The following is a 24,083-nucleotide window of genomic DNA, read 5'->3' as shown; positions in this document are numbered from 1 at the left end:
TCTGCTCCTGTCCCACCAAAGAATGCTCCAGGCTCTTCAGGTGGCAGGCATTCGAGACGTGGTTACATGCAAAAGAGTCGGTCAGATGATGTGGAAATGAACGATGGTTGGCATTCTCCGCTGTCGTCATCCGGGGGACGGTCCAGCGTTAACTCTCGGAACCATGCTCTACATCAGAGTAGCCCTCATCATATAGTCACAGTGCAGAATTCCTCTTCTCAAGACCACATGGAGCTGACATCTTCCCAGTATGTTAACCGTGAGCTTTATCAAAAGCACCGTCATCCCGGCAACGGGAACTGCTCCACTAACAATGGCAGTAGTAGTAGTAGTAATAATAATAATAATAATAATCCCTCCAACATGGCTGGGTCTTCTTCGCTACTTATCAAATCGAAGCCAACATCTCGTTTGCTGCCGCCAATTCGACAGAATAACAACCAAATACAAGGTCAGAATTTACAACACGTCTATGTCAAAAATGTGGTCAGGCCACACTGCTTTAGAAAACAGTCCTGTGAATGTAATGGTCCTCAACTAGAGACGCTAGCAGTGGAGTCGATAGCAAGATTTGACAATAGTTGGAGGGGCAACCATCACCACACTAAAAGCACCGAGTACAAGTAAAAAAAAATAAATTAAAAAACCAAAAAAAAAGCAAAAAAGCAAAAAAAAAACCCAAAAAAACAAAAACAAAACAGAATTAGTCTTTGTTAGTAAATTAAAGTAAGAATCGCAGAATTCAAAAAAAAAAAAAACGTAGAAAGTTTGTTTCGTCGTATTCATCTTATGAAGTTTAAACAACTCACAAATTAACTTAACGAGTTTATTGCTGAAACTTGTTTACTCCCACTCTCCTCTGTGTTTAAATTATTATCTCCTTTTTCTTTTTCTCTTTCTCTCTCCCCATCTCACGCACACACACACACATTATAAAATATTCACTCATGCATACATCCTGAATATAAAAATTTTCATTCTACTTTTAATTTAACACTTTCTCTCGCTGAAATTTATTCCCCCCCCCCCCCCTCCGCCCCCATCTCTAAAATATCGATTATCACTTTCTTTGTTTCTCTCTCTCTCTCTCTCTCTCACATTTTCTCTCTCTCTTTCCCATCCTTTTTCTTTCTCTCATATATATATATATATATATATATATATATACACATGCACACTCACACAAACATCCTAAATACAAAACTTTTGTTCCTATTTAATTTCTTTCCCATTCATTGACCATCACAAACACACACACACACATATCTAAAAATATAGAAATTGATCATTCTAATTCAGTTTCCATTTCGAATCTGCAATGATAACGAGGATTGCAATGATTATTATAAATTAATTAATTAATTAATTAATAATTAACATTAATTTTCTCTTTTGAATATTATCGAAGCATTTGGTCATTCTCCCTCCCCCCCACCTCCCATTCCACCAACCCCATACTATGCATCTTTCTTTTCCTCCCCCTCCTCCCGCCCCTTCCCACCATTTCTGCGATCCTGTCACCCCCGCCGCCGCCCCCCTATACCGCATTGTAGACGTACCCCCCAATTAGCTCTGTGGTAGCGACTTTATAGACCTGTTGTTGCACCCTGTCGAAAACATTAAATCCTCCCGGCTTTCATTGTCAAACAGTTCAGACCCATGTACCACTGTTGTTGTTGTTGTTGTTGTACTTAATAATAATGTTCAATCATTATTTATTTTAACTTAAAAAAAAAACCTATTTATTGATAATAATCTTCACCATGTTTCCAATGTAAATATTGTTACAAGTTTAATATTCCAAATATCTATTGGATTCACTTCTATTATTATTATTGTTGTTGTTGTTGTTATTATTATTATTATTATTACTATGATTATTATTATTATTATTATTATTAAGGTGGTGAGCTGGCAGAATCGTTCGTTAGCACATTGGACAAAATGCTAAGCAGCATTTCTTCCTGTGTTTGTACATTTTGAGTTCAAATACCGCCAAGGTCAACTTTGTCCTTTCATTTTCTATAGTTGATAAAATAAGTACCAGTTGCATACTGGGGTCGATGTAATCGACTTACCCTTTCCCTTCTAAGAAATCACTGGCTTTGTGCCAAAATTTGAAACCATTAGTGTTATTATTATTATTATTATTATTATTATTATTATTGCTTGACCTTTTCAAACCCATCTTTACTTGTTGATTATTGTATTATTCCCCCCAGTTTTCTTTTTTTAACTGTTAAGTTCTGTAGCTACCTGGAAATTGAACCTATAATGAAATGTTTATTACTGAATAAAAATTTATTATCTGGGATTGAAAAAAAAAACAATATATATACTTAAAGTTTATTAGAAATGTTTGCATGGAAATGAAAATAAAACACAACCATAGTGAATGCATCGTAGCAGTTAATTTGACCTTTTGAAGTGCATGTCAGAGGGATGGACAAACAAAGAGAAAACAGGAGATACACTGCTAATTGTTTTAGCAAATTATAACCATCAGTTTGACTGAGAAATGAGACAGTAGAGTGACTACAACAGCTCACACCATGCAGTTGACCATATTGAATCTCACATTGCAGTCATGTGGTTTTAGGTTCAGTCCCACTTCATAACACCTTGGGCAAGTGTCTTCCATTAGAGCTCTGGTCCTACGAATGCCTTGTGAGAGAATTTCACAGCTGGAAACTATGAGGAAGCCTGTTGAATGTGTGTGCGTGTGTATATGTGTGTGTGTGTGTATCTTTGTGGCTGTCCCCCACCCTTCCTTGACAACCACTGTTGGACTGTTTACATCCCCTTAACTTTGTGGTTTAGCAAAAAAAGACTGATAAAATAAATACCAAACTGAAAAAAAAAGCAAAAACCCTTATAAGTCCTGGGGTCAATTTGTCCAACTAAAACACTTCAAGAGAGTGCTCCAGCATGACCACAGTCCAATGACTGAAACAAGATATAAACTAAAAGTCAACAGCCAAGATTTTAATATCGTGGTCACATGACCAACCAGACTATCAAATGTCGTTGCACATCACTGGTCACTATGCGCTTTGCATTGTCTCAGCCATCAAATGACGCCACCTCGATGGCTAGGCAAGTAAGCCAACACTCCCCACTGATCAGAAGGGCTCTGGAGCAATGTAAGATGAAGTGTTTTGCCCAAGAACACAATGTGCTGCCCGATCTGGGAATTGAACCCTTGATCTAGCAATTGTGAGTGCAACAGCCTAACCACTGGGCCACGTGCCTTCACTAAGATTTTAATATAGATGCTATGAAACATTGACCCCCAGTAAGTCTAGTGCTTATTCTATTGGTCCCTTTAGCTGAACTGCTAAGTTATAGGGATGTAAACAAACCAACATTGGTCGCTGCCAGATGGTGGAGAGGATGATAAACATACACATACGTATATGATGGGATTTGGTCTCTTTTGCTGTATTGTGAAGTTACAGGGACATAAACAAACTAACACCGATCAGATCACCAAGTGGTGGAGAGGACAAACACACACACACACACACATACATATATGACAGGCTTCCCCACAGTTTCCATCAACCAAATTCGATTGCAAAGTATTGGTTGACCTGGGGCTATAGTACAAGCCACTTGTTTGAAGTACCACATGATAGGATTGACCTTGAAACTACAGGATTGCCAAGGAGTAAACTCGAAACCTGTAGCTTTTGAGAACCTTGTTGAAGTGCAAAGAAAGATTAGAATGTTCATGTGGTTAATTTTCAAAAAGGATGGAAGTAGAGGAAAAACATTATGAATAGGAATGTTCCAGAAAGAAGCATTTTCCAAGGGGAAGGCACGTGTGTTAGTGATCTACTAGTTTATCCGAATACAATATCAGTGATAGTAACTAATTCCCCACATGACTGAGGAATATCGGTCATATATACCAGGGTGACGAGGAGAGAAGAGGAGGCTGGTATGCACTGGTGACTGCTGGTCTTCCATAAACAACCTTGCCCAGACTTCTGCCCTGGAGGGGAACTTTCTAGGTGCAATCCCAGGGTCCTTCATGACCGAAGGGGGACTTTACACTTTTATATATGTATAGTTAGATATGTAGACAGGTAGAAAAATATGTATATAATTTATAAATATATACATATAAAAGATCCCTTCCAAGGCACAAGTCCAGGCAAGGGGGTTTATGGAAAACCAGCAGTCACCCATGCATACCAGCCTCTCCTCTCCATGCCACTGATGTTATCCAAGGGAAACGCAAAGGGGCCGATACAGCTTGGCACCAGTGACATCACAACTCATTTCTACAGCTGAGTGAACTGGAGCAACGTGAAATAAAAGGTCTTGCTCAAGAACACAACACACAGCCCGGTCTGCGAATTGAACTCACTACCTCATGATTGTGAGCAAGACACTAACAACTGAGCCATGTATATAATATACATAAAGATACACGTGTGTGTATATGCATATCTCTTTTACTTGTTTCAGTCATTTGACTGCGGCCATGCCGGAGCACCGCCTTTATAGTCGAGCAAATCTACCCCAGGACTTATTCTTAGTAAACCTAGTACTTATTCTATCGGTCTTTTTTGCCGAACCGCTAAGTTACGGGGACGCAAACACACCAGCATTGATTGTCAAGTGATGTTGGGGGGGGGGGGGGGCAAACAGACACAAACATATACACACACATACATATATATATATATATATATATACATATATGACAGGCTTCTTTCAGTTTCCGTATACCAAATCCACTCACAAGGCTTTGGTTGGCCTGAGGCTATAGCAGAAGACACTTGCCCAAGATGCCACGCAGTGGGACTGAACCCAGGACCATGTGGTTGGTAAGCAAGCTACTTACCACACAGCCACTCCTGCGCCTATGTATGTATATATATATATATATATATATATATATATATATATATATATATATTGTTTTTATCTGAACAGTTTCTGTATAAAGGATATGTTTCCAAACATATTTTTCTCAAATCAGCAAAAGTTATTTCGATAAGAGCTTAACTCTTTAGTATTTAATCTGGCCATATCCAGCCCAAATATTCTACATGTTTTAGGTTAAGCTTCTCACCATCCTACAATGTCATTCTAGAAATATACAATCACATCCTTTGAAATCTTCAAGCCACAAGATATTGCATGAATAATTCAAAATGAACTGAATAAATAACCATTACATTTGATACAATAATCTAAATGTTAAAAGGTTTTTACTGGCCATATCTGGCCTCTCATCCCTACCCTACAATGTCATTTTAAAAATAAGCAGTCACATCGTTGAAATCTCCAAGCTACAAGATAATGCGTGATTAGTTCAAAGCAAAGTGAATAAATAAGCATTGCATTTGACAGAGTAATCTGAATGCTAAAGGGTTTAACTGGCCACATCTAGCCTCTCACACCTACCCTACAATGTCATTCTAGAAATATACAATCAGATCATCAAAATCTTATCTTAAAAGATAATACATAATTAATTCAAAATAAATGTGGATAAATAAGCATTACATTTGACAATAATCTGAAAGCTTAAAGGTTAGGTAAGCATAGTTTGTTACTTAAATGACTGTGGGGCCTTCTCGGTAAAGGACGTTTCCCAATGTCTGCCATCAAAATATTCAGTTGTCATTGATAAAGACTCATAAGAATCCAAACAGCGAGGATTGATGCCTGTGAGAAACAAACAAATGAGAAATAAATGAATTCGAAGTCTTAAAGTACAGAAAATTTTTGTGTGAATTGCAAATAATTTCAGATCCAAATATATTTATTTTGCTTGTGACTTACCGTAAGAATCTTGGTTTGAACGAGGCACATAGAAACTCTGTACTCCGCAAATTTTACAGAACATATGTTTTGCTGTCATGGTGTTGAATCGATATGTGGTCAAGTTTTCTTCTCCCTGAATAAAAGAAAAATATAGTAATGACGAGGAATAGTAATTAAACGGGCTAAGTTAGAGGACACTGGATCAGAAAAGTCGTTAACCTTTTTGATACCAACCCATCAAAATGGGTTTAGATTTTTTGTTTCACAATTTAATGAAAAAAAAAAAGGACAGCTTCCAGACCCTTTTTTTTTTATCCAAGGGCTTCCAAAACTGAAAAGAAGGGAGTAAACAGGCAAAATTGTTACAGCATTAAAAAAAAAAAAAAATGCTTTGCTGTATTTCTTCTGGGTCTTTTCATTCTGAGTTCAAATCTTGCTGAGGACAACTTTGTCTTTCATCCCTCCAGGGTCAATAGAATAAAGTACCAGTTGAATACTGGGGTTGATGTAATCGACTTAGCCCCTCCACAAAAATCATTGAGCCTTGAACCAATATGTGAAACAAATATTATTATTATTATTAAGGCAGTGAGATGGCAGAATTGTTTGTGTGTCAGACAAAATGCTTAGTAGCATTTCTTTCAGTTCTTCACATTCCGAGTTCAAATCCTGCTCAGATCAACTTTGCCTTTAATCCTCCAAAGGATCAATAAAACAAAGTGCCAGTCAAGTACTGAAGGTCAATAGTATCAATTTTTAACCCCCAGTGTGTGTGTTCATTATTGATGCTATGACCCCTACCACCACCACCACCACCACCACCACACACGCGTGCTGTGAAGGCATGTGGCTTAGTGGTTCGGGATGGATTCTTGGTCATAAAATTGTGGTTTTCATTCCTGGACAAGGCAACATGTTGTGTTCTTGAGCAAAACATGTTATTTCACATTGTTCCAGTCCACTCAGATAGCAAAAATAAATAATCCTGCGATGGACCGGGGTCCCATCTAGGTAGGGAATATATATTCACCATGGAAACTGGGAAACCGGCCCTTAAGAGTCAGCATGACTCAAGAAGGTAACTTTACCACTTTTCTTTTATACCCCTTCACCAAAGTAACAGCAACAACAAAAAAAAGAAGCTATAGTTGTTTGTAAAGAAAGAAGACAATTTGAGGCCAACCTTGAGTATTTCCATATTTGATTCATGTACAATAAAATGAGTATTGTGTTTCACAAAGCAAATACTGCAACTATAAAAGAAAGAAAGGAAAGAATACTACACAGTACAGTATATTATAGTACCATACAGGTATACAAACACACCAACACTAATTGTCAAGTGGTGGTGGACAAACACAGACACACGTATAGATATATACATACATATATATATATACATATATATGAGAGATTTTGGTGTCCAGAGGACCCAAAATGTGTGTGAGGCTATGTAAGTACTGAAGGACTGCTGTTAGACTACCAGTTCGATAACGGTATGAGTGAGGAGTCTAATGTGGGTTGTGTGTGAGCGTGTATATGTTAAATAAAATGATGCAACAAAGCTAAGGCAGTGTGGAATTTCAAGGACATTTATAAAGAGAGAAGTAGTTTTACAACCTTCTCAGGAATAAATGGGCAAAGAAGATGAAGATGGTGTTTTTTGAAAATGTAGATTTACCAGATTTGTAGTCAAAGGAAAATGGCGACAAACATGCTTGGCCATAGCTCAGTACTTTTCCTTGCAAAGCATGGAATTTTAACATTCACACAAATGTTAATTGGTGCTCCATCAGTTATGATGACGAAGGTTCCAGTCGATCCGATCAACGGAGCAACCTACTCGTGAAATTAACGTGCAAGTGGCTGAGTACTCCACAGACACGTGTACCCTTAATGTAGTTCTCAAAGAAATTCAGTGTGACACAAAATGTGACAAGGCTGGCCCTTTGAAATAAAGGTACAGCTTATTTTTGCCAGCTGAGTGGAATGGAGTGACGCGAAATAAAGAGTCTTGCTCAAGGATACAATGTATCACTGGGAATCAAGTTCATGACCTTATGATTGTGAACTGAATAACCTAACCACTAAGCCATGTGCTTTCACACACATGCATACACACAGACACACATACATAAACAAATATATACATGTACAAATATACAAACATATACACACATAAAAACATATACATACATATAAAAACATATACACACACACACAAACACATATTCCCAAATAAACATCTATACACACACATACACATCATCATCGTTTAACGTCCGTTTTTCATGCTGGCATGGGTTGGACGGTTTGACTGGGGTCTGGGAAACCAGGAGGCTGCACCAGGCCCTAATCTGATCTGGCAGTGTTTCTACAGCTGGATGCCCTTCCTAACGCCAACCACTCTAAGAGTGTAGTGGGTGCTTTTTATGTGCCATGCGAACTTTCATGCTTCATGGCAGTGAAACATGGGGCATGACGGCTGAAGACATGTGTAGGCTCGAAAGAAATGAAGCTAGCACGATCCGCCGGATGTGTAATGTCGGTGTGCACACACGACAGAGGGTAAGCACCCTGAGAGAAATGTTAGACATAAGAAGCATCGGATGTGGCGTGCAAGAGAGACGTTTGCGCTGGTATGGTCATGTACTGTGGATGGACGAGGAGAACTGTGTGAAGAAGTGCCACTCCCAAACAGTGGAAGGAATCCGGGGTAGAGGGAGACCCAGGAAGACATGGGATGAGGTGGTGAAGCATGACCTTCAAACATTGGGCCTCACAGAGGCAATGACAAAAGACAGAGACCTCTGGAGGTATGCTGTGACTGAGAAGACCCGGCAAATAAAGTGAGTCCACAGCTGCAACCTACACCAGTGTCACATAACCAGCCCACTCAAAGGTACCTTGGATTGTAGGGTGACATGCCATGCTTGAGGAGACCTAGTGAGTCAAGTACATCAACATCAGCAATATGAAAATCAAATCAAATGGAAATTGTAGTTGTGAGCCCTGTACTGGTAGCATGTAAAAAGCACCAACCGAATGTGGCTGATGCCAGTGCCACCGTGACTGGCTTCTGTGCCGGTGGCACGTAAAAAGCACCATACAATCGTGGTCGATGCCAGCTCCTCTGGCCCCTTCAACACACACAGATATATATATATATATATATATATATATATATATATATATATATATATATATATATATATATATATATACACACAAACACATACATATACACATATGCCCATATATATATGGTTATAAAGGACACAGGTTTCGTGTGTCACATAGCTAGCTAGAGGCGATGGCTTCTTGGAGCTAATTCACGGCAGCTTTCGTCCTAATTTTGGGACTGCCATGTTGACTTGGCAATAACTATATATATATATATATATATATATATAGATACACACATACATGCAGCTATCAATAACACATGCAGTTACAATTCTATAATGAGCCTGCATATCACCATCCTTTCTTCCACAGGTTTTAACAAACCAATCCCACACTAAACAACTGGGCAAACTGCATGTCATCGTCTACCTCAGGCACAAAACAAAAAACCCCTGAAGGAAATAAATAAGGAAACTCACTTGCATTCAAGAACCAGTAATGTTTCTGGTGCCCAACATTGGAATCGAACCGCTCCACAGTGACAGCCACCAAAGTATGCTTTTTTAATGATCTGCAATGCAACATATGTCCATTAGCATAATATTGGTTTCAAATTTTGGCACAAGGCCAGCAATTTTGGGGAGGTTGGGGGTAAGTCGATCACATTGACCCCAGAGCTTCTTTGGCACTTATTTTCTCAGGAGCCCTTAAAATACTATTTTGCAATGTGGAACCCCCAAAATATTATATGGACTTTCAGGGGCCATGTGGACCCCATTTGAGAACTATTGCTCTATAGTTGTTTGGCTTCCTAGAAATAGCAGTCAAATGTCTCTTAAATCACATTCTAGTCTTTAAAAAAATGGGGAGTCAATTTATGCAATATATCTGAGGAAAAATGAAGCTGGCATGGTCGAGATGTTTATGATCATAAGCCTCATGGTGGCTACTTGGTGTTGAATAACTAGACAATGAGCTAGTGAGAGAACCCCTAAAAGTAGCAGTTCTTCCTGTAAGAACTAAAACCAAAATCTCCATAAAATCACCTTTCGTGTTAAAAAGTTACACCGGACGATGTAGTCCTAGATACACGACATGAAGAAGAAAAAAAAATGGTTTCGGTTTGAATGTATTTGATCATAGGATCACACAGGACTAAAGAATGATAAACGAGGTACCAGAGCCATGGCCATCTTAGCAGCATTATGCCCCCCCCCCCAAGCAAATCAGTGTGCAAAGGTAAAGTTATCTTATTGAATCATGCTGACTCATAAGGCCCAGTCTCCCAGTTATATATATTCTCCACCTGGATGGGACCCTACTCTGTCGCAGGGTTACTCATTTTTGCCAGCTGAGTGGACTGGAGCAACGTGAAATAAAAACGTTTTGCTCAAGAAAGCAACATGTCGCCTGGTCCACAAACTGAAACCACAATCTTACTTCATGAGTCCAAACACCCTAACCACAGAGCTGCATATCTCCCCAAATCAATGCACAGGGCCTTATTGTATTTATTGATAAACAAGCCAGAAGATATGCAGAATTGAGTCTCATGTCTGTGAGGCCCCTTGGGTAACTACCAGTTGCGCTCATGCCCAAAGAGAAAAGAAAAATAAAAATACAGCAGAGTTACTTCCCCTGCCGCATTCGTTGAATTATGCGATTTTCAACATCGTTAAATTTCTGATACTTTTTAATAGGACCAGAATCTAAACCAAATCACATATTCTGCATACCGATCAATAACTTTAGAGAAATTAATAAATTATAACAATGATTTATGATTTAGGCATAAGGCCAGCAATTTTGAGTGGGGAAATGCTTAATCGAGATCTTCGACCCTAAGCAATTTTTTTAATACAGGCACAAATTCGTGAATTTGGAAGTTATATTGAATGTATTACTTTACAATCGGGACTGACCTGGAGCCAAAACATCAACCACAACAAAAATAACCTCACCATCAGTGATTATCAACCATTTTTTTTTTCACCAAAGGATCGTTTTGATTCCTATTTTAGTCAGGTTGACCCTCATAGCCATTCGATGTTTAAAAAGTCCTATTATACTTTTAGAATTAAACATTATCAGGAATTACATGAGACAAATGTTAATATATTTAGTGTAGTGTAGAAGTATAAATAATTTAGTGCATATAAATTTTAACAAAAAGTATCTTATATGGACTCCAGTTGAAAATCACTGCTTTACATGGTCGGTCACTAGGCTTGCGACAAATACCAGTCAAAGTTTCCTTCAGCTAACATTTTACTGTCTTAAATTGAAGAATGTTTTACTGAGTGATTTTATCGACCCCGGGTGGATGAAAAAACCTTTAACCTCGATATAACGTAAAGCAATGAGTTCCCAACCTTTTCACAACCAAGTGCCCCTTTTATTTAAATGAGTTTTCCTACGGACCCCAGGATATTGAAAGGCCTGTCAGCTTAACATGTTCACGGACCTCCATTGGTACCTTTGCGGACCACAGGTTGGGAACCACTGATGTAAAGCCAGAACGAATAGAAGTATAACTAAATACCGCAAGGCGTCCGGCTCTTTGCGTTTTTACGTTCTAAGTTTAAGCCCCGCCGAAGTTAACTTTGCCTTTCATCTTTTCGGGGTCGATAAAATAAAGTACCAGTCAAGTACGAAAGACAATGATATCGACTATCCCCCTCCCCGACAAACAGCTGCGAGTAAAATAAAATACCTTGTATTTAGTTGCAGCTCTTTATGTTCTGTATTCAACTTTTTAGAAATTACATCTCTGCCCCCGGGGTCACGTACTGGAATTTACAGCATCGACTGACTCCCCACCCTTTAAAATTACTGGTTTTGTGCTTAAATTCTGAAACTATTATTACTGAAAAGCGGACGAGTGTGACAAGCACTGTCCGAGTAAACGAACCTGTTCCGGGCATGCATCTGTAGACAGAACGACAGCTAGGAGAGGGCGCTTGCTTTAGGGATTAGAGTGACCGTGATTTTGGGGGAGTTTCCAAGAATAAACCTCGGACGTCTCCTAACTTTTAGAGAAATTTTCCTGTGTTTGAATTTTTGTTGTTGTAGTTATTTCTCTTGCTTACATGTGTTTTTATGTAAACCCACCTTGTTTCGTTCTGCACCGCCCTCAATCTTTTTTGTCAACACTTTGTGGTTAATAATAAAAAAGCCGGTATTCTTTCGTTAAACCTAACTGTCATTACTATTATTACTATTATTATTATTGTTGTTTAAAATAGCAATAATTTATGAATAATAAACATTTATAAATAATAAAAATAACACCAATAAGGGTAACAATAATTGTAAGAATAAAAACACGTTCGCATACTTACTTCCATTTTCATAAATGACATATTACACTCAACCCACGCAGCCGTTTATAACAAACCATAAGATTCGCCAAGACTGTACAAAGAGCAGCTGTTATCTAAGAGCGCTCGAATAATCAATGTAAGGTCTTTGATCTCTAATAATTCTTGAAGGACCATGATGTAGCTTATTTATTTCAAGTACAACACATGACAGACATGTATCCACACAAACGTGCAGTATAAACTAGTGGTTCTAAACCAGGGCTCGTATGGCCTTTGGGGATCTGTATAAGATTTTGTTGTTAAAATTTGTGCTATAAATTGGCTCCCATACTTCTACAATACACAAAATATTTAATTTTTTTTTAAAAATATAATTCCTAATAATATTTTATAATAAAAATTCAGTAGGATTTTTTTTATACACACCAAATGGCTTTGTAGGTCCAGTAGAGTAAAACAGGAATCAAAGAGTTCCATAGGCAATACATCATCATCATCATCATCACCACCACCACCACCACCATCATCATCATCATCATCATCGTCGTCATCATCATCATCGTCGACGTCATCATCATCATCATCGTCATCGTCATCATCATCGTCATCGTCATCATCACCACCACCACCACCACCACCACCACCACCACCACCACCACCACCACCACCACCACCACCACCATCATCATCATCATCATCATCATCATCATCATCATCATCATCATCATCATCATCATCATCATCATCATCATCATCATCATCATCATCATCATCATCATCATCATCATCATCATCATCATCATCATCATCATCATCATCATCATCATCATCATCATCATCATCATCATCATCATCATCATCATCATCATCATCATCATCATCATCATCATCATCATCATCATCATCATCATCATCATCATCATCATCATCATCATCATCATCATCATCATCATCATCATCATCATCATCATCATCATCATCATCATCATCATCATCATCATCATCGTGGTGGTGGTGGTGGTGGTGGTGTAGTGAGCTGGCAGAATCATTAGCACGCTGGATGAAATGCTTCGCTGTTTTTTTGCCCGTCATTCAGTTCCGCTGTGGTCAACTTTGTCTTTCATCCTTTCAGGGTCGATCAATTAAGTACCAGTTGCGTACTGGGGTCGATCTAATCAACTGGCCTATTATTATTATTATTATTATTATTATTATTATTATTATTATTATTTTTTTTTTTTTTTAATTTTTATTATTATTATTATTATTATTAAGGTGGTGAGCTGGCAGAATCATTAGCCCACTAGGCAAAATGCTCAGCAGTATTTCGTTTGTTGCTACATTCTGAGTTCAAATACTGCTGAGGTTGACTTTGCCTTTCATCCTTTTGGGGTCGATAAAATAAGTACTAGTTGAGCACTGGGGTCAATTTAATTGACTAGTCCCCTCCCCTCAAATTTTAGGCCTTGTGCCTATAATAGAAAGGGTTGTTATTATCATTTAAGGCAGCAGGCTGGCAGAATTGTTAGCATGCCAGGCAAAATGTTAAGTGGTATTTTGTCCATCTTTACGTTGTAAGTTCAAATTATGCCGAGGATCACTTGGCCTTTTATTCTTTCGGGGTCAATAAATTAAGTGAAACACTGGGGGTTGATGTAATCGACTACTCCCCTCCCCCAAAATATCAGGCCTTGTGCCTATAATAGAAAGGATTATTTTTATCACTATAAATAGGGTGGTGAGCTGGCTGAGTCATTAGCATGCCAGGTGAAATGCTTAGTGGTATTTCGTCTGCCTTTATGCTCTGAGTTCAAATTCCATCAAGCTCAATTTTGCCCTTCATCCTTTTGGGGTCGATGAAATAAGTACCAGTTGAGCACTGGGGTCGATGTAATCGTCTTACTCCCTACCTGAAACTTCCAGGTGAGGGACAGTGTGTGAAATAAAGGGTTTGTTTTGGCCTTTAAATGAAAACATAGATGGATAGATTTAAATTAGTCAATCAAAGAAGCAGCGTAATTAACGCAGCATCGGTCGATGAGGCAATTAAACAGAAAGGATGGGGGAAGGTACAACAGGTTTACCTGTGAGAAAACGAATCCTTGAATGCCTAAAATATTTCCACAGAAACTGTCCTGGTGAGAGGCCAAGACAAAGATTTAAGTGGGGAAGATGTGGGGTGGGAGTACGGAGGTGGGATGGCATAGTGGGTTGAGGGTGGGTGGTGGAGGTTTGTTTGGGAGTAAAAGCATTTCAGGGTAAGTAAATCTGTTTCTGAATACAACGAAGGTTAGAAAATAGCACGAAGTAGGTTATAGGGTGTTATTAGGGTGCTGTAAAGGGGTTGTTGATTTTTCTCAGCTAATTGATTCGCTTGTTGGTCGGTGTGTGTGTGGGGTGGGGGGTGGGGGAGGAGGTGGAAGTGTTGAGTATATAGCACAAACCTTTGTTCCTCAAAAATTCCTCAGCCACCTGCTATGTACAAAGAACCTCCCTCACAAAAAAAAATCAATTAATCAGCTTGAAAATTTTAACCCTCCCGCCACCGCCACCGCCACCGCGTGTCCGTTTTATTCCACTCTGTCACTTGACCTCCATTATTATCCAAAACTTCCAGCTCCTGTGAGGCACTGAATTAAGACCCACAATAAAAATCTTTACTCTACAAATGTGTTGAGTTCTCTCTTTGTTAGTGCTTATCAGAGGCAGTTGCATGATTTATACTCTGCTTGCTGTTTCACATATGTGTGTGTGTGTGTTTGTATGTAAATATGTTTCTTCATATTGGTTTCAAATTTTGACTTTGCAATCAAGCTACTGATGTAAGTGTAATGGCATTTTCTTCTTCTTACATTACCATGAAGTGGGTTCCCGGTTAAAAAACTCGAAATGAGCGGAAACAACAATTTGAAGATAAACCAATCAATCAATCAATCAATAAATAAGCAAATAAATAAATGCATATTTAAAGGAATTTTTATTGTTCGTTTTCTTTTTTTTTTTTTCAAATGAATATAACTAGAAATGTCAATGAAACAAAGCAGAAGTCAGAGGGCGAAAAAAAAAAATAAAATGAACAAAAATATATAAAAAAGAAATTTTCCATCTCATAGTGAAATTTAAATTATGTTGTACATATTTGTTTCTGACATCAATAATCAGATAAAGTTTCATAGCTCTAGGACTTTGGGTATCTCTGTAGGACCCATTTTGTTGCGAGTATTAGGGGACTGGGCCTGGTCTCTGTTCTGAGGATAACTTCTTCCTTTGATCAGTCTTTGAGGCCCTAGAAAGAAAAAAAAAGGACCGAAGGACTTGCCTTGCCCTTTTTTTCCTCCTTTTATGTCTTTAAAGAAATCAAACAAAAAACTACACACACAGTTCACAGCTTTTCTTTGTAGTAAAAAAAAAACCCCTGAAAAACTGTGTTACCAAACCAATGTCATATTGATGTATTCACAGATTTCTTGGCAGTTTCTTACATATGTCCTGAGCAGATTTGTAACACTTTCTCATGGTATCTGGTCTTTCTCAGCAAATCTAAGCCGCATTTCAAATTTTCAAGGAACAACCAAACTTTTTATCACCAAACAAAATTTCCAGCATGTTTAAAAAAAAAATTTTTTTTTTCTGTTTGTCAGGCAATGTTTCAGCAATGTAATTTCGTCAAATATTTTATCAAATTAATTAAAATCACTTTGTAATTACCGATATGCCTAAAAACGGGCTTCTTATTTGAGTCTAAGGATCTTTACTCACTCAGTGAAAATAAAATATTCCATTTTTTTCTTTTTTACAGAAAATACATTCCACTTTTAACACCCTTTTGTTCCCATATTTCTGTTGAAATATGTTTGTTTTTGTTTGAATTAATTTTGAAAATTGTGGAGAATTTCATAAAATAATTTTGTCGTTTTTAAATTAACATGAACTTTTAATTTAGATCACTTCAAAACAGGAAGCTAGTATCATAGACCGCAGAGGTGGTCACAGTGGGGTTGGCATCAAAAGGGTTAAGGTATATATGTATCAACGAAAGGCTTTGACAGTTTGTATCCTGTTGACCTGACTATACAGCATCCCTAGAAAAAACACATTTAGTATCTTGACGATTCAGTTGGCCCACAGGTGAGTGGGTCACATATGGAGCCACAGCCTATTGCTGCTGTTATAATCAGTTGAAGCACTGTATAACTGAAGAGTGTTTTTTTTTTCTTTAACAGCCTGTTGAAGTGAATTCAGAACTTACAAGAAGCAAATCGTATGTTAGGCCGACATCATGTCTTGGGCGGGGAGGAATCAATTGGTTTGATGCATCTTCTCAACAAATTAGAGTCATTGAAAAGCAAGACAGGCACCGGAGCACTGTTGTATCGTCTGATTACAGCAGCAGATCAAAATGAAAGTGGGGAGCGATTAAATGACTGAGAGAAAGACAAAGTAAATATCGTCACATGTATTTGGTAAGAACTTGCTTACGTTTCAACATTTTAAGAACGACCAACCCCAATAATGTTCCTAAATTAACAAGGAACATCACAAGAATCAACTCTATTGGTTGTTAAATGGAGGTCTTTTGAAGCCAGAGAAAAAGGCAAGGAACTATTGAACAAAAGGCTTAATAGCTTTCAAATCTCAGCCATTTGTGGTGGGCGAAATTTTGCAAAGTCAAAATAATGCAATGTAGAAATTCTTATAGAATGTTTAATATGGATACATAAAAAGTTTTAACAAAGCTGACACTGTTTGGTCATTCTACTTGAGGAGATTCCAGTTCTCTCCCCTTGCTCTCCTCTTGAAACAGTAATTTTATAGCTAGATTCTCCTCCCACCTCCTCAAACATCCAATAAATCAAATTGTTGCTAATAGCAACATCAAATAAGATTCAGTAGATAATAATATTTTTGTTTATATATATATATATATATATATATATATATATATATATATATATATATATATATTTATGGCTATTTGTCAACAACATTAATTATTTCAGGTCAACATTTGACCTGGAGTAGACACACACACACGCGCGCACATGCATGCACACACACACACACACACACACAGAGTGATTCTAAATTTGTACCAGTAAACTTATGAGATGTCAGGGAGACACCACATTTGAGCAAGACATTTATTTATTTATTATTTTGGGGCTCGTTTGACATTTAAGACACCATTATATATGTAACGCTTCAATTATGAATAAAGTACCATGCCATGGAAACTTATGTAGCATGTATTGAACTGCCATTGTCCATTTAGCTCCTGCTTTTTATTATATACATGTACGCACGCACGCACATGTGTGTGTGTGTGTGTATGTGTGAGGTAAGATCTGGAAAAATCCAAAGAAATCAGTGATGGCATGTTTTGAGCAGCAATTAGTGTTTGTTAGCTTTTGAGGTTTTACATTGTGGTTCACCAAACAGCGTTGAATATATCTGCCAAATAGGTATTTATATTTGAAGAAATTTTTTGGTTTGCTTTTGTAGTTCTTGATTAATTTTTCCAAAAAAAAAAAAAAAAGTGTTTCAAAGAAATAAATATGTCCAGTTATTTTTTAAAAATTTCTTTTGTTTTTTATTTTTGAGGCAAGAATGTAAAAATTAACACAAACGTCCTTCTATGATTTGAAAGTTATCCATGCTTTTGGATATATGTATGTAATAAATTCAATGTTTCTCTATCAATAGAGAATTATAAGAATCACAGCAAAGACTAAAGTAGGGTCTTTTAATTTAGGAAAAAAAAAAACAAAAAAAAACAAAGAAAAAAACTTTTTTTTTTTTACAGATCTGAATACCATTGTTATATGTTGTCCAATGAAGGTCATTGTTATCATATTATAAATACGATATATTCATCAGGAAACAGGAAGGTACATCTGCTAATATCTTCAAACTTGTTCAAATGCTCATGTTTAATCTCAGGGTACCTTCATAGTTTCATCAAGGTACCCTCAGATTAAAGAGACAGTCACAACTCTCAAATGTGAGAAACACATATGTTAAAAATAAATAAATAAATAAATAAATAATTATTAAATGTTACAATATTAATTACATCAGCTTCATTTTTCTTTCTTTTTTTTGCTTTAAAAAATAAACCCCCAAAAACATTACGATTTTTTCACAGAAAAATGCTCATTTGAGACACACATATTTTTCTGTATAATTAAGTAAAATCAAATAGTTATCAAATTAAATGCTAATACAGCTTTATTTTCTGAAGATTGCCTTCATCAATATTTGCCCTCACAGGACATCTAATTGATAGAGAGAGAGAGAGGGACAGAGAGAGAGAGAGAGAGAGAGAGAGAGAGAGAGAGAGAGAGAGGGGGACAGAGCGAGAGAGAGAGAGAGGGGGAGAGAGAGAGAGAGAGAGAGAGAGAGAGGGTTTGTCATACAGAGCTGTCTCCATCCACTGATGTCTTACTCTCTCACTCAGGTGTCTAATAAACAGAAAGGTCGGTGCAGTGCACGAACAGGTTATGGGCTCCTTGCAAGTAATTTTTTCAATTGAAGCACTTGATACTGTCATAAACCCTTACCAGGATGGAGAAGTCATTACAGAAAACAAGATCAGATCATAACGAGGTAGTATATTTTCTTGAAGAAACAATCATAACATGAACAAGAGTATAGCAGGCCATATAATGGCTGACATCTAAGGAAAATTTAATCTTGATTCAATTCTAATTGTGGCCATTTAGCCTCTGGCCAATCCTGAACGAGTGAAGATATGATCAAAGGCAAGCCAGCCTTGACCATCTACACATTTTTAAAGTATTAGGACTACAACATGTAATGTGTCCGTCTCTTTATTTAAGACAGTAGGGGTAAAATTTAAGTGGGGGTGGGTGGAGATCTGACTACTATTTCTTGTATATTTATTAAGCATAACTGCTGTAATATCAACAGCGTTTTTTTTTTCTTTTCCAAGTATTATTTTTTTCTTGAAAGGTTATGTTGATAATGATGATGATGATGATGATGACGATGATGATGATTGCACATTTAAAATCAGTTCCTTAGATTTCAAACCATTTTACAAAGCCAGACAAAATAGAGGAAAGGATGGCGAAGTAACCGTAAAACTGCAACAAATGAAGAATCAACATATATATACATATATATATATATATATATATATATACATATAGATACATATATATATATATATATATATATATATATATATATATATATATATATATATATATATATATATATATATATATATATGTATGTATGTATGTATGTATGTATGTATATGTATGTATATATGCATGCATGTATGCATGTATGTATGTATGCATATATATATATATATACATGTGTGTGTGTGTATGTATGCACACACATACATATGCATTTATACATTTTATAACAAATTTTTATCTAGAATTTTCCATGGACTAACTAAACGGCTAGTGTCATAAGCCGGAATTTGGAAAAACAGACTCACAGAATAAATGACAGAATTATATCAAAAGTCATTATTATCAGTTACATTTAAAGATCATTCAAAAATAAATAAATAAATAAATAGAAAAAAAAAAAAAAATTTTTTGAACATGGAGAAAATTTGTATAATAGATACAAGAGCTCTACAGTTAAAGACAACGAATTTAATTTTGTTCCAAATTCATTAACTTGTGCTAGCATGGGTTTCATGATTTGTAAACCTCAAGCCTTGCACATAATTCTTTGGCCACGCCTATTCAATAGAATTATTTTCATTTATTTTTGGTTAATTCTTACACTCTAAAATGGCCCTCTACCTGCTACTAAGCTCTCGCTAACCTCCGAAGTGAGAGTAGTAACCTCTTGTCTTCCGAAACAGACTGAAGCAAGCAGGGGGTCTGTGCCGTGACAGGGAGACGACACAGAGTTCAGTAGCGAGGTTTGAACTCATGACCAAATAGTCCAATAGTCACTATGTAAGCCATCATAGTAATTTTGCGGCAAGTTTTGATTTGAAGAGATTCTTAGTTGTTTTATTTTGAGCAGAAGTAAAGGAAGAAATAGAAAATGCAGCAGCACTAAGACATTTTGGACAGACACCTAAGAACCTTCTTATACAGTACATATGTGTATACATATGTACTGTAGAAGTGTACATATGTGTATACATATGTACTGTATAAGTGTACATTTGTACTTTCTATGTACATATAAATACATATATGTGTACACACACACACACACACATTACAGACATGCTAGCAGTGTTTATTTTCCATGCTAAGTTTTACTATGGAGTATAGCTATTACTTTGAGCTCAAAATCAAGGGCTATACTCCAAAGTAAACCTTAATTTATATATATATGTATGTATATATATATATATATATACATACACAAGGGTACTACATTTATATATACATATATAATATATAATACATATATATAATATATACATATATATATATATATATATATATACACACACAAGGGTACCTTGCCCAAATGTTTTCTACTGTAGTCCTAGGATAACCAAAGCTTTGTAAGTGGTTTTGGTAGATGAAAACTGAAAAGACACCCAACCCATTCAACACATGCACACACATATATTTATTTTTCTTAAACAAGAATATCATTGATAGTGACCCTGAGGTTTCGACCAGCTAAGTTCAATGGTAGCTTAGCTGGCCAAAACTTCGAAGTCACTGTCGACAACATTCTTGTCTAAGAATAATAAATTTGTACTCTACAAAAGTATAGAGTAACCCATAAGATTAGTGTAAATCTGTTTTTATTTTAATGGAACACAAAACCAAACATTAATACATATATGTGTATATATATGTGTATATATATATACATATATATATATATATATATGTATATATATATATATATAAATATATTGTCCACGTTAGTGGTCAACGTTATTTTTTTAAAATGTACATTAATCCCCTGAGATTGCAGATAATATTTCTGAATCTCTTTGATTCTTTAGATGTGCTGGCCTCCTGATAATTAATCGATATTAATTAATATATGAATAATTACCAGATTTTATAATAATATTATATATATATATATATATATATATGAAAATATGCATAAACACACACACACACACATCAAAAACTAAGAAGGTAGGGAAAGGTATTGTAAAATATTTTGTCCAAAATGTCATTTAGTCTTACTGCATTTTCTGTTCACAAACCTACTATTATTATTATTTTTATTATCATCATTATTATTATTATTATGCTTCTTACTTTAATGCCTGAAAGTTATTTCCGAGATATTTTGTAGTGTTTAATTTCATTAAATATTATTTAAAATGGAAATAATTTTAAAAAATAATCAATTTTTTAAAAGTAAACTCATTACAATTTTGGCCCAAATTTCATTCAAAAACTTCTCTAAAGTTTCAGCTTTTTTGTTTGTTTGTTCTGGGCACCAAGGAGTGAGTGTTGAGTGTTACGTGAAATAGCAGCTATTAGTGAATAGAATTCATATATGTATTTGTGTGTATGCATGTGTGTATATGTATGTATGTATATGTGCGTATATACACATATAGGTATAGATATGCTTGTACGCATATATATATATATATATATATATATATAGATGAAATAAGTATATATTGTATATATGTACATATATGTATATATACATATATATGTATGTATACATATACATATATATACACACACACATACATATGTAATGCATATATATATAAATACATATGTATGCATATATATATATATATATATATATATATATATATATATATATATATATATGCATACATATATATATATATAAATGCATACATATGTATTTATATATATATGCATTACATATGTGTATATATATATATATATATATATATATATATATATATACACACACGTATGTATGCACTTATATATATAAACATATATATACTCATATGTAAGCACATATATATGTACACACATATATATATATATAGATATATATATACATATATATACATATATATACATATATATATATGCACATATATATACAAATATATATACAAATATATGAACATATATATATATGTTCATACACACATACATATACCTACATATTTATTTATTTACAAAGAAACGGTTAGGTAAAAGATCTTAGTTAACTTGGGGAATTCTTTGGTGGGGAATCATTCTCGCTGCTGCTGCTGCTGCTCCACTTGAACTGTGCCATTACTGGGTCTTCAAACGATCCCTGATTACTTAAGGACTGAAGCTGTCCCCTTTTCACATTCACGTCACCTCGTAAAAACCGTTCGATTTTGTCAACACAGGCATCTTGGTAATCGTGAATCCACCTAGGGTTAAAAAAAAAATAAATAAATCAAATTAATTAATTGAAGTGATATTAGTAACGCTCTCATGGTGTATTCATACCTTTAATCCTGTGGCCATGCTGGAGGACTGCTTTGAAGCGTTTAGCTGAACAAACCAACACTTAATTTTAAGTCTGGCTGTTATTCTATCAGTTCTTTTTGCTGAACCACTAAGTCATGGGGATGTAAGGGGAAGGGGCTTAGCACTCGACTGGTACTTTGTTTTATTGACTGCAAAAGGATGAAAGGCAATGTTGACTTTAGCAGGATTTGAACACAGAATGTAAAGAGTCAGAAGAAATGCTGCTAAGCATCCTGTTCGATGCAATAATAGATCTATCAATTCACTGCCTCGGTGATGATGATGATTTCAAATTTTGGCACATGGCCGACAAGTATGGGGGGTGGGGGCGAGTTGATTACATCAACCCCAGTGCTCAGCTGGTACTTATTCTATTGACCCCGAAAGGATGAAAGGCAGTCGTCCTCAGTGGAATTTGAACTCAGAATGTAAAGACTGAGGTCTGGAGAGCCAGAGGCTGCACCAGGCTCCAATCTGATCTGGCAATGTTTCTACAGCTCGATGTCCTTCCTAACACCAACCACTCTTGAGAGTGTAGTGGGTGCTTTTCATGTGCCACCAGCACAGGGCCTGGCATCAATCGCATTCGGATAGTGCTTTTTATGTGCCACTGTCATGGGGGCCAGTCACGGGGTATGGGCATCAGCCACATTCAGATGGTACGTTTTACGTGCCACCGGCATGAGAGCCAGTCAGGGGGTACTGGCATTGGCCATCTTTGGATGGTGCTTTTTACGTGCCACCGGCATGAGAGCCAGTCAGGGGGAGCTGGCATTGACCACATTCGGACAGTGCTTTTTACATGCCACCAGCACGGGAGCCAGTCAAGAGGCACAAGCCACAGATACGATTTTGGTTTTACATGGCTCAACTCTTACAAACAAAACAAAAACATCCAACCGCCAATAACAAGGTGATATTAATTATTTACCTGACTCCATTAAAACATGTGACAGAACGTATGTCTTCTGGAAGCTTCTCACAAGGAGGCCAGTCAAAATTGTCCATTAAAGGAATTATGTTACACTTGTGTTCTAACGCTGCGGCAATTTCCTGCAAATAGACACAAAGAAAACAACGAAAAAATTATCAGTACCTTGAAGTGACAGAACAACAACAATAACAACAACAATAATCATAATAATAATCCTTCGGATCTTTACCTTTTGATCGACAGCTTCTCACAAGAAGGCCACACATAATAATAATAATAATAATGATGGACTCTCGTTGAAGATGATGTATGAGTGTTTCAGTTTTTTGTTGAATGACCTGGACAAAAGGCTTGTTTATAGAGATCAAATGTACGTGCTGTACATTAGCTCACATTTTCCATGTGAACAGGTGTGCAGTGTGCCACATGTCAGGTGTCGAAAGCATTCCAGAGCAACGTGAGATGGAGTGTTTTGCTCAAGAACAC

At 36.3% G+C, this 24,083-nt stretch overlaps 3 protein-coding genes across 10 annotated transcripts in view; 1 reads left to right on the top strand and 2 right to left on the bottom strand.

The window, feature by feature from the left end:
- Positions 1-2,332, top strand: part of LOC106883899 (uncharacterized) — a 13,759-nt gene extending 11,427 nt beyond the window's left edge. For all 5 annotated transcript variants that reach the window (XM_089341396.1, XM_089341397.1, XM_089341399.1 and 2 more), the window contains exon 5: positions 1-2,332. This exon is cut by the window's left edge and continues 317 nt beyond it. In XM_089341396.1, coding sequence (XP_089197522.1) covers positions 1-627 — 627 coding nt within the window. In that variant the 3' untranslated portion in view covers positions 628-2,332.
- On the bottom strand, positions 1,023-12,773 carry LOC106883898 (centromere protein V). 2 transcript variants are annotated; one of them, XM_089341400.1, is made up of 5 exons: positions 12,660-12,773; positions 9,390-9,481; positions 6,968-7,037; positions 5,803-5,917; positions 1,023-5,685 (listed from the first exon to the last, which is right to left on the bottom strand). In XM_089341400.1, exons 1-5 carry the CDS (start codon positions 12,708-12,710, stop codon positions 5,570-5,572), a joined length of 444 nt encoding a protein of 147 aa, XP_089197526.1. In that variant the 5' UTR covers positions 12,711-12,773; the 3' UTR covers positions 1,023-5,569. The 2 variants fall into 2 exon arrangements, with proteins under 2 accessions (XP_089197526.1, XP_014790523.1); XM_014935037.3 differs by lacking the exon at positions 12,660-12,773 and adding an exon at positions 12,252-12,510.
- Positions 12,774-22,207: 9,434 nt separating this feature from the next.
- LOC106883896 (NAD(+) hydrolase sarm1) overlaps positions 22,208-24,083 on the bottom strand; it is a 126,064-nt gene continuing 124,188 nt past the window's right edge. For 2 of the 3 annotated variants that reach the window (XM_089341407.1, XM_089341409.1), the window contains exons 8-9: positions 23,595-23,716; positions 22,245-22,563 (exon numbers count right to left, since the gene is read on the bottom strand). In XM_089341407.1, coding sequence (XP_089197533.1) covers positions 22,368-22,563; positions 23,595-23,716 — 318 coding nt within the window. In that variant the 3' untranslated portion in view covers positions 22,245-22,367. Of the gene's footprint in view, positions 22,564-23,594; positions 23,717-24,083 lie in introns of all 3 variants that reach the window. The other variant, XM_089341408.1, reaches the window with a different exon arrangement.

Source organism: Octopus bimaculoides, chromosome 24 (genome assembly GCF_046866305.1).
Source record: "Octopus bimaculoides isolate indiv1 chromosome 24, ASM4686630v1, whole genome shotgun sequence".
In the NCBI taxonomy this organism is placed as follows: domain Eukaryota; kingdom Metazoa; phylum Mollusca; class Cephalopoda; order Octopoda; family Octopodidae; genus Octopus; species Octopus bimaculoides.
This window is presented reverse-complemented; position numbering and strand designations above follow the sequence as displayed.

Excerpts from the sequence above, each read along its gene's own strand:
- LOC106883898 (XM_089341400.1), bottom strand. The coding sequence starts at position 12,710 with ATGGAACTCTTTGATTCCTGTTTTACTCTACTGGACCTACAAAGCCAT. Across the intron at positions 9,482-12,659 it reads TGGACCTACAAAGCCATTTG|ATCATTAAAAAAGCATACTT; the intron begins GTGTGTATAAAA and ends GTTGCATTGCAG. Across the intron at positions 5,918-6,967 it reads CAAATATGGAAATACTCAAG|GGAGAAGAAAACTTGACCAC; the intron begins GTTGGCCTCAAA and ends TCTTTTATTCAG.